This window comes from Symphodus melops (genome assembly GCF_947650265.1).
Source record: "Symphodus melops genome assembly, chromosome: 1".
In the NCBI taxonomy this organism is placed as follows: Eukaryota; Metazoa; Chordata; class Actinopteri; order Labriformes; family Labridae; genus Symphodus; species Symphodus melops.
Window position 1 is genome coordinate 9,094,537 of NC_136691.1, and position 14,044 is coordinate 9,108,580.

General features: G+C 38.4%; 3 protein-coding genes across 9 annotated transcripts; all 3 read right to left on the reverse strand.

Moving 5' to 3' along the window:
• Nucleotides 1–2,261: 2,261 nt before the first annotated feature.
• Nucleotides 2,262–2,895, reverse strand: gtf2h5 (general transcription factor IIH, polypeptide 5). The gene is made up of 2 exons (XM_079360987.1): nucleotides 2,825–2,895; nucleotides 2,262–2,726 (listed from the first exon to the last, which is right to left on the reverse strand). Exons 1-2 carry the CDS (start codon nucleotides 2,857–2,859, stop codon nucleotides 2,546–2,548), a joined length of 216 nt encoding a protein of 71 aa, XP_079217113.1. The 5' UTR covers nucleotides 2,860–2,895; the 3' UTR covers nucleotides 2,262–2,545.
• Nucleotides 2,896–3,589: 694 nt separating this feature from the next.
• serac1 (serine active site containing 1) lies at nucleotides 3,590–10,149 on the reverse strand. Of its 7 annotated transcripts, none has more exons than XM_079360842.1 (17): nucleotides 10,041–10,149; nucleotides 9,251–9,351; nucleotides 9,126–9,162; nucleotides 8,864–9,006; nucleotides 8,281–8,370; nucleotides 7,492–7,623; nucleotides 7,288–7,409; nucleotides 6,963–7,091; nucleotides 6,691–6,804; nucleotides 6,397–6,559; nucleotides 5,920–6,070; nucleotides 5,675–5,816; nucleotides 5,356–5,456; nucleotides 5,066–5,163; nucleotides 4,720–4,902; nucleotides 4,480–4,623; nucleotides 3,590–4,348 (listed from the first exon to the last, which is right to left on the reverse strand). In XM_079360842.1, exons 1-17 carry the CDS (start codon nucleotides 10,067–10,069, stop codon nucleotides 4,212–4,214), a joined length of 2,016 nt encoding a protein of 671 aa, XP_079216968.1. In that variant the 5' UTR covers nucleotides 10,070–10,149; the 3' UTR covers nucleotides 3,590–4,211. The 7 variants fall into 7 exon arrangements, with proteins under 7 accessions (XP_079216968.1, XP_079216969.1, XP_079216974.1 ...); XM_079360843.1 differs by having other exon boundaries at nucleotides 9,251–9,362; nucleotides 10,036–10,134; XM_079360848.1 differs by having other exon boundaries at nucleotides 10,036–10,124.
• A 1,236-nt stretch (nucleotides 10,150–11,385) lies between these two features.
• myct1a (myc target 1a) lies at nucleotides 11,386–13,957 on the reverse strand. The gene is made up of 2 exons (XM_079352599.1): nucleotides 13,597–13,957; nucleotides 11,386–12,631 (listed from the first exon to the last, which is right to left on the reverse strand). The coding sequence occupies exons 1-2, from the start codon at nucleotides 13,649–13,651 to the stop codon at nucleotides 12,084–12,086; spliced, it is 603 nt and encodes a 200-aa protein (XP_079208725.1). The 5' UTR covers nucleotides 13,652–13,957; the 3' UTR covers nucleotides 11,386–12,083.
• Nucleotides 13,958–14,044: the final 87 nt, after the last annotated feature.

Here is a 14,044-nt window from a genome sequence, read left to right on the forward strand (position 1 = left end):
AAAATAGAAAAAAACTCAGCAACCACAACGTTGGACTTCAATTTGTATACCTTTTGTTTACCCTTTTTAATAAACCGACGTTATTTATATCAACTTACGCTTTTAAAATAACGTTTATTTTTTAGAAATGCTGTGAATACTTTGCTTGTAATTGAGTTCACCCTGAAGGTTATTTATCAAAACTACAAATAATTTAAGTACTTTATAGTTTCGTGTGCACTCGGACAATATTTCAGAAATAGTTATTTTTACAGTCTACGCTTCTCATCCTTAAAAACTTGCTTGTACCTTTATTTTGAAAACGACATACCGGAGAAAGTGCTGTTGCGCGGAGGGGTCTGATTTAACTTACTTTTACCGGCGGTGATATTTCGATCAGGATACAGGCTCTTTGTCGTCAATACTTAAGTTTGTTTATTTATTTACATTTATATAGATGTGTATTTATGTTTATACATTTATTCACATGCATTTGTGTATGGTTTAACTGGAAATAACGTATTTACTTTAACAAGAATGTGCGACTGTATGTAGTTTCCGTCACAAGAGGGAGCCAGAGCTAATTTATTGTTTGCCACAGTGTAGAGTATTGAACTAATTTCTTCATTCTTGTTTATTATTGTTTATTTACAACTGAGATCCGGTAGAAGAATCAATATAAACATTTATCATACATTTTAACAGAATTAACACACATTGGACAATTATTTAAGTTGAAGTTACATGTTTCTGGTACACGATGCCTTATTGGGCAGTAGGTCATCACGTGACCAGAAATAACATCGAGACCAGCCGAACGATATAACGTTTTTCAAATACAATGTGTGATCTGCTGATCTGTTTGCTGTTTATTGGATCGCTAAAGATCACACTGCAAACGTAGATGTATTTTCTTTGTAAAAAAAAAAAAAAAAGTAAAATGGTGAACCGTAAGTGAAAGGTACAGCGCGCGGGATGGCTTGGTTACTTCGCAGGCAGTTTGGTATCGCTTCTCGGCCTTTTGGCTAAGATCAAGTGTAGTATCTGTTCTTATCAGTTTAATATCTGATACGTCCCCTACCCGGGGACCATATATTAAATTGATTTTTGGAATTGGGAGATGGAATAGGGGCTTGCTCCGTCCACTCCACGCATCGACCTGGTATTGCAGTATCTCCAGGAACGGTGCACCCCCATCTTGTGTCAAAGGAAAATGAATAGATCGCAGCTTTTGAAATAGTCATAGAGCTAGGATAAGCTACACCATCATTTAAGTCCGTGGATAACCTTAATGTTAAACAATGATACACAAAATTTAATATAAAATCCTCCAGTCGATTATCTGTGGTCTTTTTGAGGCTTTACACAGAAAAATGCTCAGTTTCCAATTTTGTGTTTGTGAAATCGCCAGTTAGATTCAGTTAAAAAAAAAAAAACCCTCTCCTCTCCCCCTGGTATCTCCCATGGACTATGGATTGGTGCAAAAACATGGGAAATGAAGCCTAAATAGAAAAAAAATTAAACTATATGGGGCAATTGCAAATATTTAATATAGAACTTTAATATATATATATATATATATATATATATATATATATAAATAAATCACAATGTACTAAAGGTGCAATCGGGTGCCTGTAAGAAAATAAACTTTTGTATAATTATTTTGATCAGTTCCCAAAAGTCTGACTGGTTGGAGATGTATTGAGCCACGTCCAGATCATTTGCGCTCTAGCTTACTTTCTCTTGTTTACTGCACATACTATAACATGGGCAGCCCTGGTATAGTTGCCAACCATTTAAGTATCTTTTATTTCTTGTATCCAGATGAGACTGAACAATAAACAAGTGGACAATCTCCCTTTTCTCTGCACTTCCCTCGTATGTGTTGTCAGCAAAGTGTCTGTCACATACTCTGCATCCTCCACTGTTTGGATTGTTTCAATGCACTAAACATTTAACTAGGCTCTTCCTTAAACTGATCACAACAGAACTGCTAGAAACATTTCATGAGTTGTGTTGTTTCAAATGCAAAAGATCATACACAGTTATGGATACAAGGCGGGACAAGCTGTGTGTATTAAGAGGGAGTGGTGTTTATAACAAATAGGTTTTTATAACAGTTTCTGACAATAATGAGCACCCTCTAATGTAGTGCAAGGCAATATGGCCATACAATTAATTCTCAGATTTCTTTTTACACCAAACCTGCATTATTTTGAGTTGAATCATTTTTTCCTTCTTCATGCGTTTAACTCATTTAAAGATCAAGAGAAAATGTAATTTTTGATTTTGGAAAATGTTTACTTTCCCATAACCCAATTTATTAATAAAACTGATTTATCATCTGACTTTAAATGCATCAATGAACATATTCATCACACTGACGAAAGATACAAACTTGCTGCAAGTCAGAAAAGAAGATAGATGATCAATACAACACATTATCAATATATAATATGTAATAATATAGCTATTGCTCAATGTAGTTTGGAGTTAAACACTGCCAACCTTATTCATAGAAGAAACAAATCGGATTTTTTTTTTAATTGAAGTAAAGTTAATATTATTTCTGTGTGACTGGAAATGAGTTTTGGTCCATTAACTCCCCGACTCTCTCCTGGAGGGTCTGAACCACCTCTGCCAGGATGAAGACGTGTGTATCATCAAGGTCCTTCAGAATGAACTTCTTCCCCAGAGCCATCTTCTCATCCAGGTAGAGGAGGAACTGTTTCATGGCAGGATCACTGAGGGGAGAACAAGAGGAGGAAACAAATGTTCACCATATAAACCTGATTGAAACAGAATTGATTTGAATGTGGACCTGAAGAAAAGTATTCCTCACCATTCAACAAGAACTCCTTTGTGGACGTTCACCATTATGACAGGTGTTCTGCAAATCTTAATTGTTCAAACCTGCAGAAAATAGACGTGACTTTACTGAGCTAAGATAACAGAAGTTAAACAAACTGATCACATTTTGTCAGAGGGAAAACGTGTTTGGTATAATTTGATGCTGATGAGAGTATTATTCGTATTATTAGTATCACAGCCGCTAGCTTACGAGCATGTTCAAGTCGTTAGCGTTAATTTAAATTCAGAGGCAGCATACACAATAATCCCAGGAACAATACTAATAAAAGATAAACGAGACATAACGTCATTAAAAGACGTAGCTACCTCGACTTAGTCGAAATAGTTTGGTTATAAATTCACCAACCTGATGGTTCAGGTCCCTCCTTGTACGCTAACTTTGTTAGCACTATTGGGATGTCGTACGGTGTGCGCAAAGGGTCAAAAATCTACTTTCTAAGATTTGCGCACGCTCCATGACGCACACTTGATTTATTTTATCAATTTTGTGTATTAGTATCAAGCATTCTTTTTTGTATTAAACATCTATCGATTGATCGAATAGTTGCACTGTTTTATTTTCTACAACAATCATTTGATATATTTTTACATTAAATGTTTTAAATATAATTCAATAAAAAGTGATGCTCAGTATAGTAAAACAGTCTTACACAATACTTTCCCACAATAGTCTCATGTAGTAAGATATTAATTACTAACTTGGGCTCTGAGAAAAAAAAATGCTTTCAGTAGACAATTCAAATTAAATCTCCAACTCATTCATTTATTAATTGTTAGCATTGCTAGTGGCAATCAGGACTACAAATACATCGGCCCCAAGACATAAATAAAGCAACCTGAGTCGTGAACATGTATTTATAAAGGTACATTTGAGGTAAGATTTTAGAAAGGAATATATTATGAATGATAATCATACTGTACATGTAATAAAACACATAAATTAAAAAAAAAAAATTCTCTTATTAAAAATACTGAGGAACATGGGTGGCAATGACGTGTCAGTGTATCTCTTGGTACAGAGTATTAGCATTACGCACCATATAAGCTTGTATGACTAAGATGACACCAATCTTCACAATTTATTTCATTCTTAAATATCTACTGACTAACTTGTGAAGAACAAACTAAGTACTCGGCCTCTTTCACTTTGTCACAAGTGACAAATCATCACTAAAATCAATGTGTAAAACAAATGTAACTCTCCTAATTCTACTCCTATGACATCAGTGGTTTATGTTAATGCGTAACACAGAGAGGAAGTCATTTTTCTAATCTGTTTGGCGTTAGGAAAGTGACTGCTGTCCATCATTTCAAGTATACAGTAGGTCATATTAGAGTGTTTGTGTTCATGTATTCAGTCAGTGGCTGATGTAGCCCTGCAGTGCTTCCAGGATGAACTGGAGGCTTCGCTTGTACAGAAACGAGTCCTTCTTCTCTGGTTTACAGATGTTGAGATGATCTACGTCAACCTCGATGAGCTCCCCGATGCCAAGACCTGAAACCAAACCACAGCAGGCTCAATGGAAGACTTGAAGATGCAACCCAACAGACCAAATGCTTACTCTAGTTTCTATATAAGTTATACATCACAATAATGTGTTTTCCACATGCCCCACTATTACATACTTGCTGACTGTGTGGGTACCACCAGTATCTTGATCATGGGACCAATGTTCGTCGGCAGCGTCTCTGCAAAACTCAGCACCTTGATTTCCTTTTCTCTGGCCATGTTCAGGAAGTTCTCATTCAGGTTGCGCAGTGCTGGTGAGTCTTAATACACATGCACAATTACTCAGTAGATATAGAAAACCATTTCTGTAAAAAAAACAAAACATTGGGAGTTCAGAATTTATTTCCTTTGTTTACCTTTACAAAGTTCTCTAACTTCTACAGAGGGGAAGAGGACATATCGGACATTGACTGAGTATTCTGCCATGAAGGTGCCATGGTGAGGAACACTATAGAACAAAATGCCCTTCGTATTCTTTAGCAGTCCATGCATATCAGGGTCCTCTACAGCATCCAGCAGCATTTTCTTCACAAGCAACCCTGATGGAGAAATCAAACACAAGCGGATACAGACACACAAAGTGAATATGATAATCAGCCACACAACACCTCATGTGGATGAGGTCATTGTAAGCCATTTGTTTTTCATGTTAAATTCTTCTAAATCTTGAGCACTTTAGAAAGAAAAGCTCAGACAAAATACCTCCCATACTGTGGGCCACCCACACCACAGGCCTCTCTCCAACTCCTGCCATCTTTAACTTATTTAGCAGCTCTCGACTTCTGTATGCCATCGACTTCCTAAAAAGACCAACGCAAGGAATGAATCAGCAGTGATTCTACACTCATGGAGTCTGTTTCCATGTACATTATGAATTTTGGAACATTTAAATAACACATTTAGTTTAAATGAGAATGGCATAGTGCTCATCTTGAGCTTAATTGAAAAATAATAATTCACTTTACAGGTCTGTAAAAAAAGCCTGAAATTACCTCTGATTCTCAACAGGACACTTAGCCATCCAGTCACTCAGGTGACTGTCGTACTCCACTGATAGGATTCTGAGATTTGGACAATCAGCTGCCAACCAGGACTGTAAGTTAAAAAATAAATGTAATTTATCAAACGATCACACACATGTTGTTGTAAACCTCATCGGTAATTGAGTAAACCAAACACTTAAGGTTGTCTTATAAAGCCAAGAATACAAATCCTAGCATTTCTCTGGTTTTTTGTAGGAGTGAAAACATTTACAGAAATGTAATAGTGGTCCAATATTTAATCGTTAAAGTAATAAGTTGGGTTTCAGACCTTTGGCCAACACTCTGTGTAATCATCCTCGCCTTCTGCTTCTTTCTCTCCCTCTAAAGTATTACGGTCCTTCTGCCTCCACGTTTTAAAAGCTGCTCCGAGTATACCATGGATGAAGAGCACATCTGCTTTGATTGGCTGGCTGGAAATGAACCCATTTAAAAAAAATGTTAGTTTACATATAATAAAAGGATGACAAAGATTCATTAAATATAGAATCAAATTAGATTTATTTGTTTTCCTACTTGTCACGTGTTTGTGGGTGAAGGATATAGACACCATCCTGGTATTTCTCCTTTACTGCCTCCCTGTCCAGGTTGGCCAGAGCGCGGGCCGCGTGAGACGCCTGCATTACATGAGGAGACTGCATCATCTCAGCCAGGACTGAAATCCAGCCTGAAGGTGTCATTAAGGTAAGGAAAACAGAAAAGAACACGTTTGAATCAATTATAAGCTGTTTCTGTGGTCAACCCAAGTCGTTTTTAAACGTGCTTGATAAATAAAGTAAACTTGACTTAACTACTGTTAATACAATTTCAACAAACTATTAAAAAACAAACATACAAATAAAGTGTCAATTAATATGAACCTGCTAAAGAATGTAGGTAGATTAACAATTTTTGGGACAATAATAAAAAAACATGACATTTGATTCATAATGCCTTTTTTATTGGTGATTTAGTATTCTGAAGATTTAATAGGCTACCAGACTGCCGCCTTACCAGACTGAGCAATGGCATGGTGGATACTCTCATTGAGGGCCAAATTTCCTATGACACGAACAATGTTCCTCTGAATCTTGAGGGAGTCTCTACGAAGCTGATAAACCCTCTGGAGCAGCTGCAGACCCCCGTTTGCAACTATGTGGTCACAATGGCTCTGGACCTGCAAACAGGTATTTAACAGCTCAGCTTAGTCACATTAACGGTCCATAATGGGTTGAAAGTTGTTTCTACTGTATAAAATCCCAAAACAGAGTTTAATGTGCAGACTTGCGAGTCCTTTTCTAACATTACCTTCGAGTGCTGTACCAGAGCTTGTAGACAGAAGGATTCCACCTTTTCAGAGGGAACGGAGGTGAGGCTCTGTGCGTAAGGCAGCCCATTACCACCAAAACACCACAATCCACCCTACAACACAGGATGAGAAACTTGTGTCACTTGAGGAACATAAATATTAGTCGTAAATGTGTATAAAAATAATGTGTTATTCTACCACTGTGCTTTGAGAAGTCACTTTCAAATAAACTGTGTGTAGAAATGCATGGCTGCATCTCTAGATCAATTACCCGTTGTGCTGCCAAGGACTGGGTACTCTCTCTGAGGGCCAGTGAGGTGAAGTACTGAACACATTTGTCGACCTCAGACTGAGGCAGAGACCCCAGAAGCTGCCTTAGTCCATCCTCTGCTGACAAACCCTGTGAAGAAGTTCACATCTTTGTTAACTATATATATACACACCTGTGTGATGTAAAGATAAGACAACTGATCATGAAACAGTCATTGACAGAGTCCCTTGTTGAATGAAATGAGTAAATATCAGAATATAGAATAAATATATTCAGAAGTAAAAGAGATGTAGAGGTGTTCTTTGTAATAAAATATTCTACGTACATCCTCAGGTGCAGGCAGGGCAGGTGAGCGCAGGAAGAATCGAAGGTCCACTTTAGGAGTCCGAGCCAAACCCATTGCTGTTCTCTGGTCTATAACCTGGGCTGCTGTCTGGTACTGGTAGTCTGCATTATAAGCAATAGTTAAATAATTCCAACTCAAATATAATTGTATATATTTAAAACCTAAATTGATATGCATGCTTACCATGCCAGTGGTGATTGTCCGCAAGCTCCTGTACAGCTTGGAGTCTGATGGCTTTATTGGCTGACTGTGTCTTCTTCAGTAGGACCCATAAAGCCACCTCATGTGGGTCTGCATCCACGTGACTGAAGTGCTCTACAACAAACAAACAAGAAATTAAACTGACAGACGGGGCCTTTACAAAACACAGTGGATAACAGCTGCCACACATATACATCAAGGCACTATAGTACACTACACAAGCCTTTACTACCACGTGTCTACAGCATCAGTAGCATATACAATAGCTAGTAGGTTACAAACCTTGTGGTTTAAAACCATGTGGCATCAACTTGGCAGCTTTTTTTTTTTTTTTTTTTCAAAATGAAAAATGTGTTTGTTAGATGTGTTACTGGAAATTAATGTCATGAAAACATCCGTCACATATTTCTGTCATCTTAAAAAGGTACATTTACAGATGAGTTACTGACAAACAGCTGAGACACGGTGGACAAAATAATCAAGCACTTGCATACGAGTCATTGAACAATAGGTGCACTTCTACACCAACTGTGTGACGTTCACAACAGGATGTGCCAGTGAAAGGCAGGTGTTTCCTTGTCACACACACACGCCACATGAAAAGACTAGTCCAGCTTTATTTCTTTGAAAATAAATATTTGCTCTTACCTGAGCAACTAATGCTGCCTTATTACACTCAGAAACATGTAGGGCTGTACCAAAGTCTTCATCGATGTTAGTTTGAGTTTCAGTTGGACAAGTACAGTTCAGGAATGAGTTTTGTTTTCTCACCATCTAGGGATTGCAGCAGAAGCCTTGATGACATTTCTAGAAACCGCCTTGCAGCTTTATGAAGTTCCCTCCTAGCTTTATTTGTGAGCCCTGGAAAAAAAACACAGTATTAAAATAATCAACCTTTAATAAACCAAATATATATATCAACCAATACCTAGAAAAAATGAACCATTTTGTAATGGTATGTTACCAGTATAAGCTCAGAGGTAAAAAAGAAGTGAGCCTTGAAAAGTGGAAGTGAGATCAGTCAACATGTGGACCATAATGCAGGCAGAAAAGACAGTCAAGAGGGGGAGGAAGGAAGGGAAGGAAGGGAGGATAGCAGATGTCACTGGGCACCTGGACATGACTAACTGAGAGCTTGTGTTCAAACAAGACATAAATAAAGCCACTCGGCATAATTCCAGGTGTCATCCATCTGGTTTAGGAGGCAGGGCAATTTAAAAAAAACAACAAAAAAAACCCATCTAAAACTATATAGACGTTCAAAATATTTTTTTCTTCCTTTCAGTTTTGTTGTAGATTTTAAAAGAGACAGTTGATAATGTACCACTTTGTCCAGATGAATGACATGAAGTACCTGCAGTAAGGTTATCCTTTTCATCTGAAGGAGTGGCTCTCAGATAAATGTAAGACTTGTACTTTTCTTGAAGAATAGCGCTGGTGTCAATAGTTACAGCCTTATCCAAGGCCACCATTTCATAGGTGATAAAAAGACAGCCCCTGTAAAAAAAAAAAAAAAAAAACCCCACATATTTTCTTTACACAAATCCGCAGCAGCGATATGTGGCCATTGAAAGCATGGATAATAAAAACAGTCTGCATGTGAAAGTTTAACTTACCCAAAGACAACAGCACCAGTTACTTTAGCTACCTTCCCTGTTATCCAGCAACAGAAATATGTTTTAAATAATGAATGGGGGGGAAAAAGTTTCGTGCACATGGATCAGTAACGGTACAAACTTACGTAAATCTTTCCACTGAAGCACTTTCTTCACTCCAGAGGGCCCAGCTGTGCTCAGTCTGCGACAGTGGATCAAACGAAGAGCTGCCACAGACATCCTCCACCTGCATGGACACTAGCACAGGAGCTGAGGCTAAATTAAACCAGACCACCACAGAGGACTTCCCTTTTATCACAACTTCTGTGTGTCTAGCTCTAAAGCTCTGCACGTCGTAAAGCTTTAAGTGTGGCCTGATGTCACTTTTTCCACGAGTTCATTTCATGTTAAGTTGCAAGTTTGAGGATTTTATTGATGAGATAGGTTTGTGATCCAGCTGCGAGTCTTTAACGACCAATTAAGGTAAGTGCAAACATGTGTAACGATAATAAATATCAAGGCATTTGTTTATTTTTTCAGACATAAAGTATCAGAGTAGATAAATATCTCTAAATATAATCTAGAGTCAAATAAACAAAATAACCGAGACCGACAAAACTGTCCAACCTAGCAATTGCTAGCTTACATAGCTGCAGTTAACTGAGCTGAGATTGTCATCTGTCTGTCTCACTAAATAACCCTGTTTTTCAGTTTCATGTTACACCAAAGCAGAACTTGTGACCCACAAAAACACACCGACTGTCACAGCAACACACCCACTAATCTGTTTTAGCTCAAATAAACCCACTGGCTAACACACTTGTTCACTTTACCTTTCAGTTTATGAGCTAATGTCCACCTGACGCTAAATGTAAGACATTTAACCGACCTGAGTCTGAGTTTACTGTTTAGTTTTCTTTTCTGACATTACCTTACTTTGATGAGAAAAGGACAGTCGTGTTCATTTCCCCGCTATGACACTGCGGTGTCCGGTGTCCCTGAACACAACACTAACTTGTCTCACAAATAATACGTCATCTATCGTCACGTGATCAGAAAACATTTAAATAAAATCAGTATTTTAAAGTCGTATACTGAGTGTATCCTGCAGGCGGTCTAATATTGTGTTGTGCTTTATTTGCATGTTTTTTTACAATGTAGTCCTGCAGAGTTAGATAGGAGGTGCACTAGTAGTCTATGAAGCTGGATTTGGTGGTAAAATTGAAAGTTGGAGAAGTGACACAGTTTTATTCTATATTTTCTTAACTAAATAAACACACGTTATGTAAAGAAAATATGGGTATTTGAAACAGTGTTTGGAGCTAAAAAAGCTACCAGGAGACTTACAGTTTCACTATTTCCACCCCCCACCACAACTTCTCGCATAACGTTTTATCTTCCAACAGTGTTTCAAGGACCATATTTTCCTCTGAGGACAGTTTGTGTATAGACTTATTAACATATACCCACATCTGTACATTTCTCCAACTTTCACATTTTCTCTGCCTAAACTGTGTAGGGCTCCTCTCCTCTGGTGCTTTAAGTCAGGGCCTCAAACTTTTTTAGAACATGGACCCCCTTTCAGGTGAAACATTTTTCCAAGTACCCCTCTAATTATTGTAATGTTGATTAGCATATTATTAATATAATGTATTAATGTACTATGGAGTACTTTGCAACAATAGAATTAGACAACATTGAAACTTACCAAGGAATTAATTTTATACATTTTGAGAAAATCTTGGCTCCAATTTGTTTGTTTTTTTATTTTGAGTTTGTTGTTTATTGTTGCACACTATGAAGTGACAATCATATCAGAGTTTATCTATTAGGTCCCAGTTTGTAGATATTCTTTTTCAACAATACAGCACACTTTACATTTTTTTGTAAATGTTCCGCTGACCCCCAAGCTATGGTTCATGGACCCCACATTGAGAATCAGTGCTCTCAGTGTACCACAAATACTGCTGACAATGATGTGGTGATGCCTAAGGTATGACCGTTTGTTTGACTTGAGGCTTTAGTCCATGTGGTTTAGTAAGACATTGCAATCTATTGGTTTTTTTTTCTTTTCTTTTTTTTTTACCTTGTCCTCTTAATACCTCATGAATATGATAAGCAACTGTCCAACATTAAATACAGATCTTTTTAAATTCCTTCCTTAGTATTATTTGAATGAATACTGTAAATGTTTGTGTAATCATGCCCATTTTTGTGTAGCTGTACACAAGATAATGGTAGTTTGTTTTTGCCAGCCAAAACCTCATAGACCGCATGCTTTTAATGAAACACTAGTTTTGCTTTGATTCTTTATTTCATTGCATTAAGTTATGAGCAAAAATTTTATCAAATTCCAAAAATACAATACAAAAACTTCTGTCAGCAAATGCCCAACTTTGTCTCTTACTCTCACACATGCATACTGCACATTCAAACACAGGCACACTACATTACTCTTGAATGCCACAGACGCTCCAATACCACAGACGCTCCAATACCACAGACCTGTAAAAACATTTATGAGGCAGCAATTTATACATCAAATGAGCTTAAAGCTGTCTCCACTGTAGATATGTCAAAGACTCATGTACTATATTTGCACTGCCGCGAACACCTTTTACCCTGTCTTTGTTAAACCAAGACTCTGTGCAAGCATACATGAGTGTCAATCACCCCTAAGAGTGCTATTAGTAAGAGAAATAATGTGTACTCGTAAAAGGCCGTTGTCACATTTCTGAGAGAGCCTCATGACTGTTTTCAAATAATCATATCTGTATTGAATGGTGAAAGGCACGTATGCTTACGTCAGCCCCAGATAAATATTAAGCAACCCAAAGGCATACATAAACTTTTGGGTTTTTGTTTTGAGAATGACACACAATTAACCTTGTTGTCTATTTTCTCTCCTTGCAGCTCCCTCTGTTAAAGATTTAGTCCACAATCATTTGTTTCTTTGTGTAGCCAGCAGTCTGACTCCTCTCAGGTGCATGTTTCCTGATAAGCTCTGATAATGCTCTCATAAGCTGGAGGTGGTGTCTGTGTAGCATTAGAACCCCTCAGACCATTGTTTCCCCAAAATGACTCTGGCCTTGGTGGGGTGGCAGCTTGCTGGGCTGCTGTTTGAGCTGATCCAGTAGACGTGGTCAGAGTCGGCGTGCGGGGAAGTGTGGTCTGGCTCCCTTCCTCTGCTTCTCTGGCGATTTGGCTGCACTGGAGCAGCGGGTGGAAGGTTGAGGCCCTAAAGCTGGATTTGTGCCCCAGTGGGTCGAATTGATCTGGGGAGGATGTCTGGCGATGGAAGCTGAAAGCAGCACTGACCAAGCTGTTGTTGCTGCGCCGGTCGTAACTGCTGTTGCGGTTGAAGCCCGGGCGGTTACGGGAGGACAAGCGGGATTGACGGGTAGGACGGCGAGTGATGCTGGCAGAGCCCGCTCTTCGTCGGGACATCCAGGTCAAGATGACGTAAACCAGGGCCCCCAAGACCAGGCCAACCGCCATAGACACACAGAAGGCTATGATGAGAGGAACTGCGAATACAGAAACACAAACCAAAAAGGATATTTCCTGATCAGTGCTAGGTTCAGTATTGTTGAGAGATCCTTTAAAAACATCCTACAAGGTTTTACTTTCTTAGTGACTTACTGTTCAGGCACACTGTTTGGGACTCTAATAATCATTATGCACATGCAATACATCTAAATTTCACTCTGTCCCCAATAACCTTTTGCCTTTTTGCCAACCCCTAGGAATGGAATGAATTCTAATTAGAATATATGCCCCAAGCAAGATTACGAAAACCATCTGTTTATAACAAAGGGAGGATTGCCAACAATTTTTTTTTTTTGAAAGATCGTGCCTGTTGACAAAATAATAACAGGCCTTTCTCTTTTGGGTTTTCCCGCGTATGTTTTTGAGGGACAACAAACTGACAATTATTGCCCCCCCCCCCCCAAAAAAAAAAAAAATCCATTGACTTATTGTCCATCGCTTCTTAGCCTTGGAAGAACTAGTACAAACATAAGCGTGCTTGAGAGAAGAGAGAGAATGCAGCAGCGAAGACAAATCCTGTTGGACTGCTGCCAGTGAAAACAAATCAATTTCCTTTCAATACAGCTAAGAATTAAAAAGACTACTTTGCTACTCTCCCATTATTTCCATTGCTGTTTTCTTCTCTAAGTTTTGGAAAAAGGAAAGGAGACACTGTAAAAAGTCATCTGGAAATGACATTTTGGGAAAACTAGAGCAGGAAAAAACACCAAGAAAACATGTCAGTACCATATAGATGTGGATGGAGGATTTGTAAAGTACAACTAAATATATCTTTAAATATTCTTGAGGGAAAACAAATCTTCAAAAAGTAACCAGGACCACATAGTGTATCTGCACCAGTGAGGATTAGAGCTTAAATTCCTGGGAGAACAACACTACCAATCAGAGAAACCACATGAAAAAGACCAGCTGGAAGAAAAGGGAAATTAGAAAAAAAACTCACCAGCATCAAAAGATTGAAATATTTCCATGAATAGACTTGTGTTGTTCTCAGCCATGTCTCTTCTTTATAGGAGAAGAAGAAAGAAAGACACGTCTATCAGTCTTTAACTCTCCTCTTCTCCTTTTTCCTCCTCTGTCAATTCTTGCCCGTCTCTCTTTTCTTCTGATGGATTTTCCTGTCTTTCTGTTTCCCCTCTTTCCTTTTCACTCACTTTCTCTCTCTCTCTGTCGTCCCTTGCTCACTTTCTCTGTCAGCACGTCTGTCTCCCTTTAGAGAGAGAGAGAGAGAGAGAGAGACTCAGCCCAGAGGCACACAGGACTGGTGGCTAACTCTGGCAGTCTTCTTGTTTATGGAAGCGGAAAACTATACTGTCACATTTCCTGCTTTTCTGCTTGAAATTAGCAACAGGAGGGGCTTATCTATCCAGGACAGAGATCCTGGAGGTGGG